This window comes from Anser cygnoides, chromosome 2, assembly GCF_040182565.1.
Source record: "Anser cygnoides isolate HZ-2024a breed goose chromosome 2, Taihu_goose_T2T_genome, whole genome shotgun sequence".
In the NCBI taxonomy this organism is placed as follows: domain Eukaryota; kingdom Metazoa; phylum Chordata; class Aves; order Anseriformes; family Anatidae; genus Anser; species Anser cygnoides.
The window spans coordinates 159260577-159284922 of record NC_089874.1 but is presented as its reverse complement, the minus strand read 5'-3'; the positions used below and the strand labels follow the sequence as shown (position 1 = coordinate 159284922).

At 40.2% G+C, this 24346-nt stretch overlaps 1 protein-coding gene across 6 annotated transcripts in view; it reads left to right on the top strand.

Annotated features, from left to right (window-relative positions):
- Positions 1–24346, top strand: part of TRAPPC9 (trafficking protein particle complex subunit 9) — a 468771-nt gene that overhangs the window by 12903 nt on the left and 431522 nt on the right. For 5 of the 6 annotated variants that reach the window (XM_048049614.2, XM_013193341.3, XM_013193348.3 and 2 more), the window contains 5 exons: positions 2880–2906; positions 4313–4434; positions 6749–6874; positions 12279–12495; positions 14981–15124. In XM_048049614.2, the coding sequence (XP_047905571.1) occupies positions 2880–2906; positions 4313–4434; positions 6749–6874; positions 12279–12495; positions 14981–15124 (636 nt within the window). The remainder of the gene's footprint in view (positions 1–2879; positions 2907–4312; positions 4435–6748; positions 6875–12278; positions 12496–14980; positions 15125–24346) is intronic. The other variant, XM_048049625.2, reaches the window with a different exon arrangement.

The window sequence follows — 24346 nt, the reverse complement described above, 5'->3', positions numbered from 1 at the left end:
TTTGTGTAAGGTGTTTTATAGCTCATAGTCCTTCCATCACTTCACGTGACTAGATTTTTCAAAGGACTAGGAATCAAGCATTAGGGTCAAGAAAAACTGATTACAGACTTTTGGTTATCCCTTGCAGATGAAAGTGTTACTTCGTGGCCCCCTAGGTCTTGTTCCCTATCACTAGTTACGATCTTTTAATGTTTTTGAGATCTGAAGCGCTAAACTCTGTCTAGCCAAACAGCTGCTGCTGTGATGCTTTTTTCCTCTACAGTCCTCTGAAAGTTTCTTTTCACTACCTTTTGTTTGACCCTGCAGTGCCTTTCATTTAAAATCTCTGCAAAATCTCTGCGCACCTTGGCTTATGATCTACTTTATTTTAATTAATTTTGGGGGACAATATTTAACATGGAGAACTACTTCCAGTGTACCTGTCTGTAGGATCAGTCCAGATGCAAAACGGGTTTCCAAATAAAATCAAAAAATAGCATACGTGGAATGGGCATTCAACTTGTGGCTACTTTTGAGGGCCATAGATCCGATAGGAACCTGTATTGCTTCCCCATGTGCCTGCCTGGAATCGCTCCTCTTCTTGTGCCTGTAGTTCAGCCTGGCCACGACAGGGTTCCTTGGTACTGTCTTCGTGCCCGGACCTGGCCAAGGGAAGCATCTTTGTCTTGAATCTTGCGTGATTTCCACCATTTGTCCTTCTTAGGCTAAAATGCCGGATTTTGGCTACTCAGAAAATGTTGTGGTGTTTCAAAAACACCTCTGGAGAGAGAAGCATGAAGATCTCCTATAAAACAGAGCAAATGTTCAAGAGGGAGGTGACAGTGGCTTTTTTTCCTCTACTAAGCAGAGTTGAAGTATTTTTTGTACATAACTAGGAAGCGCTGTAGGCATCAGAATATCATCTGGCTGTTGGTGGTGCACCCTTCAACTTCTTTTGAAACTCTTTTGCTGGGAACAGTTCATTCAGAAGGGAGCTGGTCAGTAACAGAGGGTTTAAAGTACTTGCCTGAGGGAGGGGGAGAGCAGTGGAGCCTTGGCTTTTCCGAAGGCAGGTTTTCTTCTGTGGTCCTTGTCTGAACCCCAGGGCTGCCGTATCTTGCTGGCCATGCAAAGGGAGCTTTGGCATTTCGATGAACACGCCTGACTTTTAACATTCCCAGAACTTCGTGTTTGTAGCAGGGTGTGTGTGTGCGGTGCTTTTGCACTGGTAGTAGCCGAGCATCACCACGCTGCTCTCACTCTCCCCCACCTCTGAAGAGCAGGAGGAGAAAATATGATGGAAAAAAGCTTGTAGGTTGTGGCAAGGGCAGGGAGATTGTCCACCACTTACAATCACAGGCAGAAAACTCCGCATAAGGGAGATTAATGTAATTTATTGCCTATTGCTAACAAGCTAGAACAGTGAGAACTAAAAACAAACTAAAACCACCTTCTCCCCATCCATCCTCTTCTACCTCCTCCCCCTGAGCAGCACAGGGGAATGGGGGCTGCAGTCAGTCCCTGACGCTTCGTCTCCGCCGCTCCTTCATGGCGTGGGCTGCCCACAGGCAGCAGCTCTTCAAGAACTGCTCCCACACGGCTCCATACCACGGGGTCCATCCCCCAGGAGCAAACTGTTCCAGCACGGGTCCCCCACGGGCGGCAGCTCCCCCCAGACCCCCTGCTCCTGCGTGGGCTCCTCTCCACGGGCTGCAGCTCCGGCCCGGGGCCTGCTCCTGCGGGGGCTCTCCATGGGCCGCAGCCTCCTCCAGGCCACATCCACCTGCTCCACCGGGGGCTCCTCCACGGGCTGCAGCGTGGAGATCTGCTCCGTGTGGGACCCGTGGGCTGCAGGGGGACAGCCTGCTCCACCAGGGGCCTCTCCACAGGCCGCAGGGGAACTTTAGCTGGAGTATAAAAGTAGATTTTACACCCGAAGTAGATTTTTACACCTAGAGTGTAAAATTTTGAATTGCTTAGTTCCTTTTGCCAGGAGCATGGCCACATTCTGCGAGCTAGGCAATTTGTATCTTCCATAAGCAGACATTAGATTACTACTGTTTAGCTTGTTGCCTGTTTTGTTCTATTTTGTTTGAAGTACTAAGCTCTTAATTTTGTCGCCTGATCTTTGTTTCCCCAAGCAGAATTAATTAGGAAACTTCAGTGGAGTTTCGGAGTATCTTGTTGATCTGGCTCGAAATCTCTACTTCATCCTGAGACTGAGCAAATGAATTGGAGGGAGGTCCTTCCTCTCATAAAGCGTTGTTTTGAACCGCTTAACCCTCAGTCGTAATTTTACTGCTATGCTTAATCAGCAAGGTGTTGTCTGTCTGATAATCCTCCTCCCATGCAGCAGCCTTGTCAGCTGTTTTATCAGAACAGCCTGGCTCGGTGGCTTTTCTGGCTTTACTCAGTTATTCAGAAAACGTGCTGGAGTGAAATTAATGGTAATCAAAAAGGGGTATGTTGGGTACAGCTCTTCGAAAATGTTATTACAGAGTATTTTGTGAACTAAAGGAGCTCGTACAGGGAGGTTTAAGCACTGCAGGACCTGAAATTAAAATACCAGTGGGTTGTGACAGAAATTTGCCAGCTAAAACAAGAATGGAGAAAAAATACGTGCCTTTAAATTGTACAATGAAAATTCTTCAGTTCTTTACATGCTTTAGAATTAATTGCAAATTTACAGGATTTTTTAATTTGTTTTTTGACAAAATGAAATTTAACGTATCGTGACTACTTGAAGTATAATTGGTAGTCCTTCAAAATAGGAACGATGATTCTGATACACTTTATAATTTTGTTCAAGCCTGATGATCGTTATAAAACATTATAAGAGCTTATTCTGTTGGCTTTATTGAAGGCTGAAAAAAAAAACCCATTTTTGTTCCTCCTTTTAGGGGCACAAGAAGTTCTCATTGATCCAGGTACATTATTTTCATGCATGTTTCCGAAGTATTTTCTTTTTATTACTTGCATTTGTTTCGTATTTGTATAACTTGCGGCTGCCACTTGCCAAAACTAGTCCTGATCCTCGTGCTTCAGGTTTTGGCTGTAAATCTCGAGGAAGCAAAGAGACTGCGAAGGGTAACCGGTACAAAATAAACGATGGAATTCTATGATTGTGTCCCTAGAAAGTCTGATCAAGAGTGTTCCTTCCCATGAGTAGTGAGGTTTTTAAAATTTTTAATGGCCTAAATGGTCCCATTTAGTCTTACAGTGTCGTGGTACTCCTTCAATCATCACGAACAAAGATTTTGCAGATAGCTTCCATAAAACACCCTAAAGTTTTAAGTACAGGTGTCTGTGGTCTGATTCTTTCAAGTTTGACAGACATACAAAACAGTTCTTTAGCATTTGAGGATATAAATAACATCTCTCTGAATATACAGAGTGAGTAGAAAGTATATTTCACAGTTTTTAACAGTCCATTAAAAGTTAGGTCTAGCTCTGAAACATGGAGATTTCTTTGCCATCCTAGTAAAGAAGCCTCTTGGAGAAATAAATTACCGTATAAATGTAGGTGCAAAATCATCGAGATTAATAATACGTAAGGAGATACAGAGTCTTTCTAAACCTTTGATGGATGTTTTCAATTTTATTGTTAACTCTGCAATAAAATTGAATTTTAGAAATAAAATCGTCCGGTACTTATTAATACCCCAGATTTCCTTGGCTTCTACTTTAGATTCTTATCCCTTGTAGACGTGAAGATTCTCTCTCTTTCCTTCTTTCTTATATGAGAAAAGCAATTTTGTACTATTTTGCCTGAGCCTCAGGTAGTTTTCTGTTTTAATGTGGAAGGCTCAGATTGGGTGGCCTTTAGTTATGCTGCGGAAACACTTGATTTTCTGGGATTGGATGCAGGGAAGAAAAACATTTATTTTAAATGATTGGAGGAGGAGATCACTGTTCTAATCATTAGTTTATAGAAGAACTTGCACATTTTTTGTGTGCGTGCTTTGGAAATAAAATTTGTAAGTAAAACAGAGAAAAATTCAGATTAAATTTGCATATACAGATGTGGCTGTAATCTAATTTTAGCAACCTAATATTTTATTCATAGCCTAAATACTCAGATACTTAAAACTTTAAAAGACTGAATGATTTGGTTATTTCCCATTTGCTGATTTGTGATTGAATCCATTTTTTTGTTTGCCTTCTAACGTGACACAGTAAAACAGAGCCAGTATTTTCTAGGTAGGGCAAGCATTCTTTGTGTATGCTTTGGTCAAACCTAGAGCATATCCCATTTTTGTTGTTGTTGTTTTTCTTGAATATTTACTACTTGCTAGAAGTCCTTCTGCTCATTTCCTATCCTGGTCTGTTCTAGGTGCGCTGACTTCAAATGGTATAAATGCAGATACCAGTGCTGAAATCGGACGTGCCAAGAATTGCCTGAGCCCTGAAGACATCATAGATAAATATAAAGAAGCCATCTCTTACTATGGCAAGGTAATTCTATCTAGTTTTAAAATTTCACTGAAATTCCTGTGTATAATGAAGTGCTGTGGTTTTGGTTTGGGAGTATCTTCTAAAGCATTACAGGTTTTAAAAATTGCATTACAATTTTTAAAAGATGTGATAATGGAAGCAATAGTAATAATTCATGCTCCTGCACTGAGTGCTTGGTTTAGAATCTGGCAAGATTCTAAAGAAGCTTGGTCAAAGATGACACCTGAAATAGCAGTGCACTGAGTGGAATATTTACTGTGACTGCTTGTACCTGGAGGTTTTGGATTAATTGTCTTAAATTTTTAAAGCGCTCTTAAGCAGAAGTATTGAATGTTGGGGAGGTTTGTTAACTGTTAGGTATGTTTATAGTTTTTATTACATACCTCAGCAGCTTTATGGATGCTTTTATTCATTGTGGGAGCTGAATGTGAGCTTATTTACTGTGCCTGCTGGAATGATCTCTGGGGAATTCAGGAGTTTATGAAGGGGTTGCTGATGATGGATGTGATTTTACAGGACTGTTAAGGGAAGCTGGTATTTAACGCGTGTGGTCATGAAGAAAGGACAAAGGAAAGGCCACGAGAAGGACAAACACTCATTTATGAGGATTTGGAAAATTAAATAGTTCTCAGCTCTACAGGAACTTTATTGGGGGATTTTTTGTGCAAATGTTCAGAGCTTAAGGTAGTAAGGTAGCTTAATATTTGCACTGGTAGTATAGTATAGAGGAAAAAATTTGATTTCATACTGTGGTAAGAGTGGCTCAATATCCTCATCACCACTAAAGCTGAGTTTAATTGCATTACGGTGTAGTTATATACGCTTTAGTCACTTCTTCATTTCAGATAGTCTTTGATTTTAGAAGTATCTTTAAACAGGAGGTGTCATTCCCACACTTGTATTGAAGGGAGGCTCTCCAAATGAGACAAGATAAATCGTGTCCATGAGTTAATTCATGATCAGAAGCAAGAGAATGTGATAGTTTGGGGGGCAGTTTCATCAATATAGCAGGAATTCTCAAGTAGGTATTCAGCTTTTTATGTTACCTTAAGTTGCTCATCTAGAAAGGAGATGATTTCTTTAAATTTTGGACTTAGTTTTGGGGAGGTTATTTCTATTTTGATTATAATCATATCTGGTGTGCTCTCAGCAGGTAATAATAAGCTTCACTTGCAAATAACAAAGAACTTTGTCTAGGGACTGATCTGTGGCTGTTCAAGACAAGTGTATTTAGCTGTTGTCTAAGACCTGCAGGCAGAATAGCTCTCAGCTGTAACGCCGAGGAAGCAGTACTTTCTACACATTTTTTGACGTCATCACTAAGCATAAAAAACTTTCACATCATCTTCTCAAATGGATTCGATCTCCCATACTTTGTTTTTGCTGATGTCTCAAGCGCTTAAGAAAGGAAGATGGATCTGTGCTTCTCTGGAGTTCTTTTTGCATTTCATTCGGGGCTTTATGTCCCCCATTAAGCTCCAAACATGTAAGACTTTAAGTTAAGCAGGAGATTCAAACGTCCAATATCGGTATTGTTTGGGGAAATAACTAGATCAGATTGTTTGTCTGGAAGATTGCCTGTGATGCCTGAGCTCAAACAGATCAATGCACATCTGTGTCGTTTCTGGCCTTTCTTAGGCAAGCTGTGTAATGAAAATAAAACATTAATTTACAGAAAACGGTATCAGCTAGATATTAGAAAACTTGGAATGGTTTGTAATTCACCTGTGATCAATGATACTGGTTTAACTAAAGAGAAAATCGATGTAGTAAAACTGCAGTTCTCTTGGTGCAGCTTCCTGTGCTATATAATACATTTTGTGATGAGTAGAATAGACAAAATAAATTCCCCATTTACCTTGGTAGAACAGTTTTAGGTGGTGAAGAATAATTGTAAAACTGACCTGCCTATTACCAGCCTTGAGCTTATATAGATATTATCCTGTGCAGGTCGAATTTATTACTTTGTTGTAGACATGCACCCGTACCCGCCGTGTGTATGAGGTTACCTAAAATGATGCTCGTATTCCCAACTTTTCTCCTCATCTGAACTCACAGACTCGAAGCTCTGCGGTGTCTGAAAATAATAAAAAAGGGGTGAAGAGGATGAAAACGGTTGTTTTGCATAGTAACATTTCAGATGACACCTTAATTGCCACTTGGGCACGTGTTGGTAATTTAACAGTGTAGTCACTAGCGTTAGGGAATTGCTGGGGTCTGGAGGATGTGACAGCTGATTTACGTGTTAGGGAGAAATACTTATCAAATCTAACAGGTGCCGTACTTCATATGATTTTAATTTTCTCTCTCCAAGTACAAGAATGCTGGTGTGATTGAACTGGAGGCCTGTGTGAAGGCAGTGAGAGTCCTTGCAATACAGAAAAGGAGCATGGAAGCCTCGGAATTCCTTCAGAATGCAGTTTATATCAATCTCCGTCAGGTATGTGCACAACGTCCCGTTACGTTTCTGTTCCTGCGTGAGAGATTACACTCAGATGTTAAAATTACTTAGATTTAGGAGACTCCAGTTTCTTTTCTGTATGTGGAAACCATCTACCACTTGCTTCTCACTAGGACTTCTGATGGTTTTCACATCTCTGAGACTGCTTTAAGAAGGTATTCAGAACTCATTTAAAAATAGGAGGACTTAGTTTGAGATTAGAGACTCTAGCAGTTATTTTCTCTCGTGAAGACAAAATGTTCCATTGTTATTCTCTTGAGTTGTTGTGCTAGGGAAAAATAGCTGCTTAAGGCAGATCTCCTGCCTTGGGTTTTTTTTTTCTTGATTGTATCTAGTTCAATGAAACAAGGAATGGCCTTTCACAGAGTGAGCTTAGAGTATAACTGGTATTGTTACTCAGTTGAATTTTTGTTGTGCAGTGCCGTGTCTGGGTGATGCCAAGTCAGAAAGGAATTCAGAGGGGGAAAAAGAAAAGTATTTGGAACTGTGAGAAAAGTGGGGAACATGGGGAGGAGAAAACTAGGCATAGACCTTTTCACTTCAGGGAAGACTTGAAAATGTTCATTTGTAATCACAAACAATGTTTTAAATTGTTGCTGTACTTTCTAGGCACATGTAACAGAATGCTAGTGAAGCTTGTTAGCACTTGATGATACTCAATTCTAAGTTTTCAAAGTGGGGAATAAATCCTCTATTCGTGTAGCTGCAAAATTGGCTCTATAACACAATTCCTGCAGAGATTATCAAGAGCCTCTCTAGTCTGAAATGAAGATGATGACTTCTGGTGATCTCACTCTCGAAGCTGATGCTCTGTACCACCCCAGAACAAGATGTTATCAGTGTCTCATGCTTGGTGTCACTGGTTACCAGGAAAACCCGCAACTAAACCAAACCAAACTGGTGTGGTGGAAACGATTCATAAAAAGTTGTTACATTTCTTACCATTTTTCCTCTTTTGCTCCCTATGTCTCAGTAAAACCAGCGGTTGAAATCCACCCCACTGAGCTAAAGCCCAGATTGGGACAGCAAATTTATAAGGGGGGTAGAATAATTTCTTCAATTTGCAGATAATCTGTTTTGCTTATTAATTCTGTACAGTGTCTCAATTTTTCTAACCAAAGAAGAATGAGAATTTAATTAGTTAATGAACTATCATATAAATAACCAATTTTGTCACGGGGTGTCTTAACTGCTGCAATTTCTGCTTTTCCCTCAGTTCTCCAGTGGCTTACACTGGCAGCTCAGAAGCCTTTCATGCACGCTGCTGTGGCAGGATTTCTGTGAAGCTGCTGTGCCAGAAATTTTCCCTCGTCGTTGCGTTGTCATTTGCCTGGCCTGCAAACTCGAGTGTTGCTGTTACCTTGTGTTGATTAAGGGAGCAATTATCATCAGGAGAATCACGTGTTCTCCTCCCCCTTCCCACTGATGCTGTAACTTGAAGTTTACATTAGAGGAAGAAAATAGGACTTACTTTACTAAATGGCAAAGTATATAAGGCATTTAAATAGCTGCTAATAATTACCTTGTAATAAACATGCACAAAGCTCGGCAGCTGCTCAGAATGCAGCCCCTGTCCTGATCACAGCTCGCAGCAGCCGGCTCGGTAGTGTCACAAACGGAAACAACTCAGAGTTTGAGCAGGTCCTGATGAAAAGGACGTAGTGAGAGAGCATGGCAAGAAGGCATCATCGTTTCTGTCACCTGCTGCGATGGAGAGAACAATCAGAGAAGGGCATCCTGGAGGCCCCGCTGCTTATCTGACTAGCTAGCAGCTCTCTCCGTCTTTCTGCTTTATTTTTTCCCTAAAGAGACTTTGAACTTGATGTATGGCATCAGCTATTTGACCCCACAGATAAATCTCTGTGCATGTACACGCTATCAATGCCAGATCTCCCACCCTCTGGGAAACCTTGAAATAAAAATTGAGAATACTGTGTATGTTTGTTGTAGCTCAGTCTGAATTTAGGGAGTTAATGCACGGAGTGCGTGCGTAACGTGGGAGATGAAGCAAGATGGTGATGGTACTCAGCCGGATATGTTCTGGGAGAGAAACAGGTTAAATTTTGATACTAAGGAGCGTTATTATTATTTTTTCTTCTCAAGTGGTATTGGTATTCACTGATTCTTTCGGAATCATGTTAGTTTGGGGTGGATCTTTTCCACTGTATATTCCTTTATGTCTGATGATCAGTTGGCCATGTCCTGATGTCAGCTGTCATAGCGTGGTGATGCCAGTCTGGAAGTTCTGTATCCGGCTGGTTCTTCAACACCACCACCACCTCGCTGTGACAGTACTGGGCTATCCAGTGCTGAGAACTACCCTTAAACTGCCTTGATTTCAATCAAGGATGGCATAACTCACAATTCTTCATATGATCATGTCTGCTATTTTGCCATTTTCTCAGGTGGAAGTGTTTCTGGAAAGCAGTATTAAGAGAAACGTGAGTAACAGGATCTTCCCAGTGTTGGGGGATCCGTTTTCCATATAGGATGGCGTGGCTGGGAATGATATTTCTGGCTCTTCAGGATTTATTGTGCACAGCACAGAAGCAGATAACAATTGCTCTTATAATTTGGGCAAACTTGAAGGAGGAGACATCTTGTCGTAAGTTAGAAAGCAAACTGGGGGCTGTGTCTTTCTCTTGCAGGTAGGCAGAACATCAGTACAGCTAACAGTAGGCAGCAGAAAAACACCTCACAGGATAAAGTGCGTGCCTCTGATGTGAAGGAAAACTGATTTCCTTCCACTTCTATCCAGTCTCCTGAATTGTAAAAATCAGGCCTGTCTGGTAGAATTACGTAACTGGCGTTTTCTGATTACAGGGGAGCTCCAGGGTAGTAAAACTTATCTTTGCGTCCAGTTGTGAGGAATAAATTGTAACTGCCAATTACAAAGAAAGTGAGGTTACAGAAGCTTCTTTGAATGTAGTAAGGAATAATTAAAAATCATGTAAAAAAAGCTTCCCTCTTGAAAGCTTGTCTTAAAACTGTGGGCTCGGCTGCTTGGATAGCGAAGTACAGCCTTTCCAGTTGCGGTTGCTAACTTGGTTTGTTACAACAGTTAAATGAAGATTAACCAGGTTGAAAAGAAGCTGTGCCTCACGTGTTGGCTATCTCACATCCGTGCGTTATCTTTTACAAATCTGTAAGGCCAGGAAGGGTGTTTGTGAGTGCTGCACTGATAGTCTGCTGAACCCTGCTGCTGTATTTCCCAAATTAATTATTTGTTGTGTCTGTGGGGGATTTTTCCTTCTTTCTTTTAAGCCCCTAGGTGGTAACGCTGAACTATTTATGCCGAGGGAAAATGCAGCCTCGCTATCTTTGTTGCCAGGAGGAAACACAATTTCCTGCAACTGCAAGAAATGTTTGAGTAGCTTTATGGACAGCCATTGAGCCACAAGCTAGGGAAGCGTTAAAAACTTACTCAAACAGGACAAAAATGAAACTTCCAGAGAATTTGTTGTCTCTGGTAGCTGTTCCAGTTCGTGAGTGCTCATGTTCATCTAAAGAGCTATTGTGGCCCTTTTTCTTCCCATCTTAAACTTACTCTTAACTTAAAGACTTAACTTCCCATCTTAAACTTACATCTTAAACCCTTAGTATGTGAACACGGACAGTATTGTGTACTTGAGAAATCGCTTTGATAATTTATTTAAGCTTTTCTAACTGCAATACTTGATCTGCTCATGGCCCTTTCAACTCTGCTGCCGTTTTTTGATTTTCTATCTTTTAAAAATTATATAAATAGGGAAAAGAACAAGAAAAAAAGTTGGAGTAGCTTCTTCTCTGCTAGAGCAGTTGAACTTAATGTAACACCTCATGTTCTTTCCAGATGCTAGCTTTTGGGGATTCTGAAAAACTGTTTTTACGTTGATCAGTGTCTTATTTTTGTGCCTTGTTTTCCTTCCAGCTGCATTTATTGATGGTTTTCAGCTTGGTGCAATTGCCTTTTCACAATTCCAGTTAAAGGATTGGCCTGTTATGTGGCCGGGCTTTGTTTTTGCACCGTGCATTGGCTCGTGTTGTCAGGTCTGAGGGAAATAGCAACTTCAGCTTCAAAAACTGGCTGAAACTGCCCCAAATCATTTGCTAGTCTGTCTGCATCTCTTGATCTTTTGACCTACTAGGATTTGAGCTATCAGATAAGGTCATGGTGTGTCCTGAAAACTCCAGGTCTCTTTGGGCCTTTTTTGGACCTATCCCTGTGCCCAAAATTAGTAGTGACTTGTGAAAACAGATCATGTTTTTGTATGTCAGGATTTACATGGCTAAAAATGTTTTGAAGCTTCATAAAACCTAAATAATTTCTGCAAAATTTACTAGCGTGGCTAGTATTTTTCAACTTCACAAGTCTTGAAGTATCTGAAGATAAACACAATTCACCGACTGATGCTTTTGGTTTTGCAGTGTGAGTGGCAGAAATGGTGTTTCTTGTCCATTAGTGCTATTTTTGTACGAACTTTATCACTGTACATTCCTGTGAAGCTGATAACATATTTTGAGGAATAATTCGTCGTAAGGGCAAATATTTCGTATTGCTTTTGGTTGTGCATGTTGGATGTTGTGCACTAGGTGTCAGCATGGATCCACTTTCAGGACTCATTAATGCTTGTTACTGAGATATAGACATGAAATAGCTGATAACTTCGAGACTCTTGCAGAAGTTTCTTCTTCTGCATAGAAGAAATACTGCACACCAGGGCGGAAGGAGTGATTATTTGGGACTTGTGCCAGTATATTTACGAGCTACGGTGCATGTTGGTAGTTCCTTACCAAGTTTGTTTGAACTTTAAGCTTAATGAGACTTAACCTTTCGCTAAATTCTACCTCGCTAGTTGACAGTCTGCATTTGTATGGTATCATGGACTGCATATTTTGTGGTTTACAAGATCAGAGGCTCATAAAATCAAGGCGTTAAGTTTCTTTGCTTTCATAGCCTGAGATTTCAAGATCAGCTGCTAGGTTTTCTCTTAAGCTGATGAAGACACTTCACTCGTTAAATCAGTTGAGTTTGGATGTGGTGTAGTTTGTGTTCTGACCATGCACATGAGTATCATGCTAAACATCATCCATAAAATACGGAGCTGGTTAGGTATGTTTAACTGCTTTGACTACTTACTTGTTAGTACTAATGACAAATTAAGTTTATAAAGAAATGCATCTTCACTGTTCTTGGTGGCTGTTGAACTTGAAGCAAGTGTAAGTTTTCCTGGCAGTAGGCGCTGCCAGGACTGGCTGTATGAGAATTCGCTGGCCTTCTGGGGTGTTGGAGATGTCTGCTACATTTCCCTCTGCTTTTTTTTTTTTTTTTTTTTTCCTGTTACTCAGATATATGCTTTCTTGATTAAAACCAATTCCTTCCTATTCTCCCCTTAAATTTCAGCTTTCAGAAGAAGAAAAAATCCAGCGCTACAGCATTCTTTCCGAGCTGTACGAACGTATTGGTTTTCACCGCAAATCCGCTTTTTTCAAGCGTATAGCAGCAATGCAGTGCGCTGCCCCGAGCATCCCAGAGCCTGGGTGGAGGGCGTGCTACAAACTGCTTTTAGAAACTCTCCCTGGCTATAGCTTATCGTTGGATCCTAAAGATTTCAGCAAAGGTAAGTGTCTCTGGGAAAGCTTGCTAGGTCACTCAGTTGGCTTTCTATGACTAATTTCCTTGAGAGGTTTCAGATAAAACTCAAGTCCTTTACCTATCTGTCACTAATTGTGGCAAATCAAGCAGTTTTTTAGAACAACAACTTTACTTTTTGCTGGTGTTGCTTCCAATAGTTCTGAATTTCGGAGAGCTACTGCTGAGTGTCTTGCTGAATTCCTCTGTTTGCAGCAAATGCATTTTATTAACGAGAGCTTCCCTTCTGCTGTTTCAAAAGTGTCTTGTGATGATACACTTCTCAGTACAAAAAAGGTCATATTTTATTTCTGAGTATTTTTTAATTAGCTGCCTTTGAAGACTTGTGTCTCAGAAACTGTATTCCTCGTGGTATTTGTTGTTGGCTTTTAATTAAAGAATGAAAGATTCTTTTACGTTTTTATGTATATAGACACATATACATTATATACAGATATAATATAAAGTACATACATGCTTGTAATTATATATATATATATCTGTATCAATATCACATTCTTCCACAAGTTAAATTGGTGTGGTGTTATCTGTAAGACTAGCTTTTGGTTAAGACATTTAAGCAATTTTTAGATGCTATATATTTTTAAAGTTGCTATTTTTTTGCACTTATTTAAAAAAAAAAACACCCAAACCAGCCTGTAACAAGTGACTGTTCTTGTTGCTGTTAAGTGCTGTGTTCTGCAAGTTTTATTTACTGTCTGCTGCCCTTTTTTAGGTAACCTCTATTTGAACATTTTTTAATTTGGCACCAATGTTATCCAAAGCTGTATATAAAGTAATCATTTAAAAAAATGTCTTTATTTTAATATACTGTGCCACATTTTCCCTGTAAAAGAAGAGACAGCTAATATGCTGCTTGGGAACTTGGGAGTTTTGAGTAAACTTTCCTAGGTTTCCCAAAAACTTGAATTTTTTTGTATAGCGGCGTTTTTGTGAGCATTCACTAAATGTTGTCGCTGCGGGAGTGGAGCAGCAAACAGTGGGCTGAACGTCAATGGAAAAGGCAGTGAGGTTCACCTGTAATAGGACTCTGAACTGGTTTAAATAAGAATAAATTGCAGCTGGCAGATTGTTCTCCCATTTGTGAGAATGCATCGGCTATCTACTGTTGGGATTCCAGTTCGAAGACTGGCGTGGGACTGTGTTGGGAGGAGAGTTTGCAGAAGTTCTGCAAGAGCTGGCTATTAAAGAAAAAAAAGACAATTGGCGTTTATTTTTTACCTTACCTTTATGTTGCACTGAAGTGCTTTGTCAGGTTTTACCCCTAAAAATTGTCAGATCTTACCCTGGCTCTTGCAGAGACATGGAAGGATCACTGTAAATTGTAAGCAGTGCTTGGTAAGAATGGCATTTCACACATGGAAAAATAACCTCATGTTGATACCTGTGTGTGGGAAATATAAACTCCTTAACATTTGGTTCCAGGAATTACTTCTAGAAGAGTTAGCCAACTGCTGAAGGGTAGTACTAGGAAGAACTCCGTTTAGAAGTTTATGAAGTATTGCACATCTTAGAATATGTGTTATTTAACGATTACTGCTTTTGCTTGGTACTGATCATAGAACCACAGAATGGGTTGGGTTGGAAGGGACTTTAAAGCCCATCCAGTTCCAGCCCCCTGCCATGGGCAGGGACACCTCCCACCAGCCCAGGTTGCCCAAAGCCCCATCCAGCCTGGCCTTGAGCACCTCCAGGGATGGGGCATCCACAGCTTCTCTGGGCAGCCTGTGCCAGGGCCTCACCACCCTCTGAGGAAAGAATTTCTTCCTTATATCTAATCTAAACCTACCCTTTTTAGTTTAAAACCATTATTCCTTGAATGACCTAAAAGCAGGTTAAGTTTCATAACATGTACTGAATATTACATTTTCAAAAGAAAGCCTACATTATGGTGCACTGTTTATTGTTCTGATAGAAACTTGGCAAATATGAAATAATTTGTAGTCTGAAACTTAGTTTTTAAAGGCTAATAATAGTCAGGAGATATGCCTCGTGTCCTTTAGTCTATTTCTTTTTTAACTGACTTTTAAAGGTGAGGAAAGCATCGGGAGAAAACATTTTGCTTGATCCTTGGAGAGATTTAAGAAGTACTGGATTTAGATGAAAGTGAAGTTTCTGTATAAAATCTTGAATGAATTTCTTGTTTGGAGAAGTTAAAAATAGTATTATTTTTTCTTTATGAGAAGTGTTAACTTCGTTTTTCTGAGTTCTAATGATAAATTTACTCAATAGGCAAGCATATGAAACAAAAATTGCTTTATAGTCAAATATACAACAAACCCAAACCCCTATTTTTTTTGACTGTTTTGAGTCCAAGCTTTGGGTTTTGTAATTATTGGTCCCATTGGGTGATTTTAATCTAAGTATCATTAAATTACTGCTTAGAACATACAGAAAACCAAATTTGATTGTTTTTTGATGACTTCTAGCTTCAAAAAATGTTTATTTTGTAGGAACTCATCGAGGATGGGCTGCAGTACAGATGCGTTTGCTTCATGAACTCGTGTATGCCTCCAGAAGAATGGGCAACCCTGCTCTATCTGTCAGGCATCTGTCCTTCCTTCTCCAGACCATGCTGGATTTTCTTTCTGATCAAGGTATGATTTTAAAAAAGAGGAGAGTCGTCTGCACTTTTTTCTGTCCTACAGTCAAACAACGTGACTTTGCTTTGAAGTATGCTTAATTTGAGAAGTAGTGGAGAGGACAGAAGTTAGAGAATTGTGTGCACACTGGGTAGCTGTTTGATGGCAATCAATCAAGTGTACGGCGTTATTAATTTTAAATATTGCAGTGTCCTGACCTTGATACGTAGTAGCTAAAATAAAACTTTCTTAAATGTTTTCCGTCTGCTGATTGACTGCCTCAAGCCTATTGCTCAATTTCCTCTGTAAATTTTTGGTGTATGATTGGAGGGCTTAATTTGGGACGTGTAGATGTGGCGCTAGGGATGTAGCTTAGTGATGGGGCTTGGTAGGTCAGCTTGTTGGTTAGACTTCGATGGTCTTTGAAGGTCTTTTCCAACCTAGAGGATTCTGTGGTAAAGAAGCCCTCTAAGGGAGTAGGCACAGTCCTGGTCCCTGTGTTTGTGACAACGAACTTGTAGCAGCTGAGCAAGATGGAATTGAATTCATCAGTTGTTTTTCCTCCTTTCTTCTTTAATAATGGGCAAATGTTGCTCTTTGGTGACTCCTGCAACCAACAATTTAGCTGGCAGGCTTCAGCTCTTTGCCTACTCACGAATTCCCTTGTTTTTTTAGTGGCTAAATCAGTAATGGAGGAGGGAGAGGAACAGAGAGGAGCTGGGTTACTGGAATAAATTATCTGCCTCTCTGTAGGTCTTAGTTGCTGGCAGAAAGGTTTTCCAGGTTTTTGGGTTTTCCAGGGCTCTTATGTGAAGCTTCATTGATTTACATATGGAAAGCTTCACTGAAGAAAAGGCTTTGAGCTGTTCCACGTATGTCCACATGTTATTACTAATCCCAAATCCTAAAAAGGTCCTAAAACCAACGTATTTTTGTATTTGCCACTAGGTTTTGAATCTCCTTGAATGTTCTCTGTGTTTCAGTTTCCTCTATATGAAAAAAATGAGAGCTGAAATTCTAGTCTTTCTTGTCTTCAAACGTTGTATGGCTGAGTAAAGCTTCCAGCTTCATAAGACCTCTGATAACTCTGACTTTTAGTGTCTTTGAAAAATTAAAACTCAGTGCTCTTCAAAGTGTTTGAAATGTAGCTGAATCTTTTTATCCATTTCTGCTGAAGGGGTCCAAAATAGAGCTCGCTGTTGTGTTTTGAAATCTTTTGCTGATAGTGTGGTGCTCAGACATGGTGAGTATTCCAAACTAGAGTACCAGTGAGTACTGGAAACTTATTTCTGAATTGTATATTTTTCTTCTTAATTCTTCTGAGGCTGTTCTTGTGTGCTCTTCTGCAAGGATTCATTTAGCATAGAAAATTACTGCGTGTTTATAGTGTTCTTTTTTCCATTATTATCAGGAAAAATACAAACAAAGAACCCCCTTGAACCATGGATTGTGGTAAAGGACTAAAACAAGATGCTTTGTATGCATAAGGTTTTGCTACTTACTATTTATTTAAAGTCTGTGAACAGTTTCCATTATATTATGAACTTACAAAGTGTTATATCTATAACTTCACACTTTTTAAGATATAACTAGTATTCTTCTCTGATAATCATGACTGAAACTTCAAGGTTTTCTTTACCAATAAGGGTTTCATTATGAAACTGAAATAACTCAGTAGCGCTGGAGTTTAAGAATGCTAAGATTTTATTATTACTCTCTATGGAAAGTTGCCACGTTGGAAGTTAAGAGGTAGAGGAAAATTCACTCTTTTTAAAATAATTTTTTTTACCCAGAACTATTTTTTTTTCTTAAATAAAGCACACTTCCTATTTTTAAAGCTTTTAATTGAGGATACACGTTAAATCCTGTGCTTATATTTAAAATTCAGACAGTTTGCAGGTCATCTTTAAAAATAAAACCAATGGAAGTGAAAACTCTAAACTGGAAGGAAGTTACCGGGCAAACATTTGGTACTGGAACATAATCTAAGCCTTTTATGTCTCTGGATTTGCTTCTTGTAGACACAGAAAAGGAATATTGGCTCATTCTATCTTCTTAATCTAGTTCTGTTCAGTTACTACTTCAGCTGAAGTTGAGGAACTCGGATTTCAGCAAACAGAAAAATTTGATTTCGCTTCTAGTCGAATTTAAGAGGATGAGATTTTGTATTTATAATGAAAAATCTCATTAGAAGCTCTTGCTCCTATTCACAGAACCCAAATGCATTGTCTAATAGTGTGTGTTTAAAACAAAACTTTCTTGTATTTGAATTAATTAAATGACACTGATAATTATTTTAAGAACACAACTTTTGTGTATATTTACTGGAACTACAATTTCCAAACATGCAAATCCAAATAACAGTATGATCACGTAAATGGGAGCTGTCAGTTGTCATTTTAATTGGAGTCTGATTTAAAATTAAGCGATTTAGTTACGTAAATCTGTAAAATGCCATCTTCTGGTTAGCAAAAAGAGGTACCAAACTCTGCTGTAAAGCTCTGTGATCTCCAACCATTATGTTGTAATGTTCACAACCCCTCGAGAATCGCTCCTTCTTTCAGAAAGAATTAAAATGTGCAAATGCAAAGTTGCTTGGAATTAAATCCATCTCTTTTGCATAATACTTTTTGAAACATAACACTGCGTACAGCTCACGCTGAATTTAATTTGGGTAAGGTCAGATACTTGAAAAACACCATTTTTTTTTTTATTATTGATGGTATCCATAGTTCTTAAAAGGACTGTAATTTATATTGCGAACAAATGATTCTGAGGGGGCTCATCTCATAGGGCTTTTCTAAGCGCAGAGTTGCTTCAAAACAGCAGTTACTGCGGTGTGACCATCCGCACAGGACCGACTTTCAGAAAGCACGTGTGGCACCCCTGCAAGTTCGGGTTCTTCCAGATGTTCAGTGGGTTTTGAACTCCGTCACGCCCGATGCTTTGGTTACTTCTCTGGTGACAAGGAGCTCGGTGCACAGAAGCGACCTTCTCTCACTGTTCGTGGTGTGGCATGAAACGAGGAATGCTTTGCTACTTCCTCGGACAAGTTCAGTTCATTAAATATTTTCCAAGTTTGTCTCTTCTATTACTTGAGGAAATCATGTTCGCCTTCCGCTGCTTCTTAGTGTCATTAAGATCTTCCCGTCCTCTGGCTGTTCTCACGCTTTTCAGCGCTCCGATGAGGTGGTGGGCTGTACATCTGAGATCTCCCCTGATCCGCCTGTTGAGTACCTCCTTAGTCGGCAGCGTAATTGCTCTGCCTTGCGTGAAACACGCAGAGGTTGTGCTTCCTCTGTTGACCAAGCATTCTGGATACCTTAATACTTAAGGTGAGTGACGCGAGGTGAGAGAGGGAACAAGATCTGGAAGTGCTTCCTGAAATGTGCGAGGGTGCCTTTCTGTCATCCCTCTGCGTCGCTGATTCTTCTTACATCGTTGGATACAGCTGCAGCCTCCGCTGCCAAACTGCAGGACAGAGGTTGGCTCCCAAAGCAGCTCGAGACTGTGGGACTAAATATGAAGGTGCACGCCGACTTCGTGACACTAGTTCTATCTTCTGAGCTTGGATAACCGGCAGGCAAAGGTAACAGGAGAAGTATTCCATATTTTCCTTCTGTCCATCGTAGTTACTGATTTTGGACACGGCCTGCGTGGCTGTCTGAGCCCCCTTGGTACCCTTTTGGTGCTTCTCTAGCCAACGGGGTCGCCAGCACAGGTACACCTGCAGCATTAGCATGGCCCTCAGTGTCTCAGCGTGTCTGTTCTGCTGCTTTTACCCTCCCATAGATCAGCATGATAACTCTCTTCAGAAACAGAAGCACGTTGGCTGACAATTTGAAAAATGATGGTGTGGCCGGCCTCATGTATGTATGTCGACCTTTCAACAGCAGCGAGAGAACAGTGGGCATCGTGCAATTCAGTCTTTCTGCGATGACCTTTGTCTTTAGTCTTTTCAGCAGCAGTGGTGACCAAAAATAAATAGGCTAACCTCCACGGCCATGGCCACAAAATGTCTGGCGGCCTGGCTGGTAAGATCCACTTGTCATTCCACTTCTGTTGATCCAGTTGTCAGGCTTTCTCTGCTCACTGCCTGTAAGATTTTGAACAGTTTTGGCTTATTTATTTTTCTACTGAGTCATGACAAAATTTGTTTTAGCCCTAGCTAAACTACAAATGATATCCTGGGCTTCATTACAGATAGGCTTTAGACGCAGGCGTGCCCTCTGTGGAGCACATCGTCATCACTCTAGCCACTGTCATTGATTCTCTGAAGGACGTGAAATCTTCAGTGAAAAAATTGTTTTGACATTTCTCTTCAGGCAGAGGTCAGACGAAGTCCTGCATGTGATGAAGGACTTAGAGGGGTCACTCTTGCTGTAGCTGGGTGTTGTTTTCTATGGAAAAAAACCTTATTAACAGTTCTCTAGTGTCCTTTAAGAGGGTTTTCTGTGTGTGGAATTTCATTTGCGGTTTGAATGCTTTATACACCTTCATACAGGCCTTGCACAGGAAATACCCCAGCATTGCTGAGATCATTCCTTGTTCAGACAGTGACTGCATGCCGTGACTGCATCGGGTCAGTAGGATGAGCGAAACGTGGCTCTGTCTAAGAAAAAGGTCTTTGCTCTTTTCAGAGGTCCTCTGTTGGTTTCTCAAAAATACCCTGAGTCATATAAATGTCACGGACATGACTCTGAGCCCCGAGGTGGCACGGTTCTGTCCCTTCTGCAGGGCTGGCTGTTGCTTGCCACTTCAAAATCACACGGCGTGTTAATCTGTGCCATTCAAACTTTAGGGTTTGCAAGCTCGGCTCCAGGCTGTTTTCTCATGCAGATAATTTCTCGCTGTCCAGAAGCTGCTTGTTCTCCCCCGGTGCTGAGATCCTCCTCCTCGATGGGGAATTTCTGCCCAGCCTTATGCTGAATGCTCTTTCAGTTCCCCTTGTCCTCTAGATGAGTCGTGATGGACTCGTCAGTGTTGGCTGGGCAGTCGGCTTTGGTAGCTTAGAGCTGGGGGTAGCTGGAGGACCACGGACTGCGTGACAATAATCTGAGATCACTTTCAGACCCTTTTCTTTTCAGAATTTCTTTTCAGAACCTTCTCATGCTCCTTTCAACGCTGTCGTGTTCAGGAGACTGCTGACATATCAACTGCCAAGGGTGAGCTCTGTCCCTTTTGCAAAGAAGCGATGGGCTTAATCTTGGAAAAATTCCCCAAACCTTGTTTATCTCTGGCAGTTGTGGTTAAACCTGGGCCGATCGTAATTTGAACATGTCAAACTCAGTATCTGACAACTCTTAAAATACGCCTTTCTATCTCATAGCTTGAAAGAGGAAACTACGTAGTATTTTGCAGACATTTTTATTTATAGAACAACTTGCATATGCATCCGCTTGGCGATATTTAAATTTCAAATTGCTGTGTAGAAATGCAGAAAAGAGTGAAGGATATTAAACCAAGCTCGTAAAAATTGACAGCTAGACCAAAACCAACTGTGCAAATGCCCTTAAGTGTAACCCTTCTGCCAAGCCTATATTGGCAGCAGTAAAGACCAGATTTAGTTTCTGGGGATCCTTACATAAAACATTGTCTTCAGTTTGCCCCTGAACGCTTAGGAAAGTTAAATCAAACTGCATCAGCACTTAGCGAATTATGGTTCCCCACACGGATTTGACTAATGGCATCTCACTGAAGAAAGGGATTCAGGATAACCTACAAACCTCTAAATAACTGCTGCTCCTCTTGAGCACGGGATAATTTAAAACCACCTGGTTTTGCGGGACTGTAGGAGCAACTTGTTAGGGTTTGTTCACCTCGCCGTGTCCTGTTCTCTTGTTTATGTCTTCCTGTGATATTCTCACTCTTCCCTTTTTAGACTGCTTGTAGTAGGAGTTCTTAAGAGCTTCAGTTTGAGCTGGTTGTTTGCCATTTCCCCTGCCTGTACCCAGTGGTCTTCTTTTTTTTTTTTTTCCCTTCTTCTTCATCATATTCAGGTCATAAGCAGCAAGAGGGTAAGCATTAGAAATAAAAATGAGGATAAACAAGAACGCTTGACTTTTAACAAAAACAGACAACCCTGTCAGTAGCATCGAACTTTGAAAAGAGGAGCTACATAGAAGTAACGAAGCTCATTGGAAGAAATTAGGGGTGGAGTGCTTGCTGCTTGCATGGAGACCACTTAAAGATGTCATACTAGATTCTCTGTAAGTGTATTCTCCCCCCTCTCCATTAAAATAAATCCAAAAATAGTGAAAAAGCAGGGCAGAATAAATACAAGTGGAGAAAATTTACACTGTAAAAGTGTATGTTGTGTCCAAACATAGAAAGTAAAGGGGAACGCCGCCTGTGACAAGTTAAATGGGGGGAAGGAGGGAATCCTAAGCCCAAACCAGATTTTGAAGAGTAACTTACTGAATGCTTGAAAGCTAGTAACTTCTTCAAATGCGTTGGAAACATGAAGCCTGCCTGCACTTTTGTAGAAATGAACCGTAACAGGTGTAAAACGACACACTCAGGGAAGATGGAGCCATAGCAGAGAAGTTGATGAAGGTTTCTTTTTTAGGAAGGAAGATTTCAAGGCAAAGCCCTTCCTCTGCGGAGAGTAAACCCGATGAATTCTTTCAAAGAGTTAACTCGGAATGGTTTACGATGGGGAGTGATCTGACCTGTAAGATGAAAAAAGTTCACCAGATAAAGTTCAAAGATGCTAAAGGAATTTAAAAATTCAGTAATTGAACCTCTGACAGTTGCAATTAGCGGATTTCTTAAATGGTCCTTATTCTCCTTTCAAAACTGTAAGTGGCAAATGAATCTCTGCATCTTTTTTTTTTTTTTAGAACTTCATAGTTACTTCAGTAACTGTCTCGAGAGTAGAAAGTAAGAGGTGCTGTACTGGAAACCTTCTCTGAGAAGGTCTGCTTATGCTGAAACTAGTCTCAAGTAATCCCCTGAAGTCTGTGTGATGTAGGCACCAACTGATTCCCTCTGTGGCCTCTCTCCTTTTGTGCTGTAGAACTTACTAATACAGCCATGGCCTGTCAGCACTGTGCAGTGTTTTGTAGCTATAGGGAGCGTTGTTCCTCAATATTACCTTTCCATTCGGACAGCATTTCCCCATGGGTTCTCTACAGCACATAAATCAATTTTTAGAAGGACAGAAGCTACCGATTTCAAGGGCTCAGAAGAATGAAGCTTTAATCAGACTGAACAGAGAATGTGGAAATTAGAATTAGATGCAAACTTCTGAGTTGAGGTGAGTTTTACATAACTGACAGTACTGAACTGCTTTAACGCACTGCGTTGTGTTTTGGTTGACAAAGCGCCTGCAAGGGGGTTTTGTGAAACCGGTAAATCTTTCAAACAGGAGCTACTCTGCTTGGGCTTGTAATACTAAAATGAACCATTTTCTGGATGGAGACTGAAATGTCCCGTATAATTACAAAGGGAATATTTATAGCAGCATGGGAGGTTCGTAGCCATGGATCGGAAGTATTTTTACAGCTCCAGCATAGTGCCGTATCTTATCTATGTATGTATATATAAAAAGTGTGTGTGTATATACATATAAAAATATAATTGAGCAGACTTAGCACCTTGTGTGTGTTAGAGGTATAGTAGTGGCACAATGTGTTTGAATATATTAAAAAAAAAAGCTTGAATGTAAATGCTTTCTGACGTACTGTAATAAAAATCTTCTGAGTTTGGACTTGAAGTAGGAGGAAGTTCCTTAGAAGTCACTTAACTCATTCATCATGGTACTCTATATAATCAGATAAACGGAGAGGACCAGGAAACGTGCCATACACAAGCCCACTGGCTGAAGTTTTGTTTTTTTCTTTTCCTCCAACTCTTCCACCTCTCTTGCAGTACTGCAAAGAATGACGCTACATACTCATATTTAAGTTTTCCCGTACGAGGTTAATGTATAAAGGCGTCAGTAACGTGGGCAGTATTTAGGATTTGTAGATTTGGAGTTTAGATTTGAGTTTTGCTGCTTTTGTTCTAGTGCTCTTTTGTTCAGTTCTGTGCTATAAAACTTCAGCACTGCTACCTGCTCCTGTTGCTGGGAGTTGTTTATCTAAAATGCTCCTGCATATTTTAAAATCTTTTTTGCTTTCTTTTTATTATTATTATTTTTAATACAGAATAGTAGCAGCCAGGTAAAACTCTCTGGGTTTATAATATTCTTTTAAAACCTCACTTTGGAACTGGTGTTTTCTAGAGGAGCTGGCATATTAAATAACTTCACTCTAAAACCACATTTTAAAAAAAGATGCCATTGATTTTCGTGAAATATATGTCTTGTAGACTATGCTGAAACTTAAGGTTGCCAAGAGGAAAACCAAAATGCCTACAGAAGTTTATCGATTGAAAAGAGTGATCTGCTTATCCTTGTGTGGCTGGAGTAACTCTGGTTCAGCCTACAATTCAGTGAATTTAGTGATTGTGGACTAAATAAATGAGGGTGACTAAACTGGTAACAAAATCACCAACAGGAACGAGAGATTTAAATTCGTTTGGGTAACACAAGATATGAAGACTAGCAGTTTGAGTCAGTGTTAAATGAAGAAAAAAATGCTGTAATGTAAATAAAATGAACGCTGACTCAAACTGCCTGGCATTACAAACAAAGCTGAATGTCTTTCACGCAAGTTACCTTAGTTTAGACTTGTGTTGGACTTGATGAGGCGCAGACAAAATCTCCAGCCTCTGCCTTATCCAAATTCGTATGTGAAACAGCAAATCCGGCATTAAAATAAAATGGTGCATTTCTTTATGACAGAAAGTTCCTACTAAGTTGTTTTAAAGTCATTCATGAATAAAATGAAATTTCCAAGCTGTACGTCAGAATTCCCATCATCGTGTAGTTGCCTCTTGTTTTTTGAAGAAGCCTGATGTGATTAATGGAGAGAAGGGATGTTCAAACGAAGACAACTTGCCAAGCTGTTGTTTCAGAAAAAAACTGCTTCGAGGAAGACATGCTTTAATTGACAATATGAAGACATGAAGAATTTGTGGTGTATTTGCTAATGTTTTGTGCTGAAGGAAGGTATTTTTATATTAACTATTTTACTAAAATCCAAATATATGGCCTTTAGATGGCTTTAACAGACTCAGTGCCCTCCTAACTGCAAGTAGCAGTTTATATGTAAGTAGAAATACGGGTGTTTAAAAGATCATCCATCTGCTTTGGTGATCTCCCTGCATGATGTCCATTTGAGTACGGTTGGA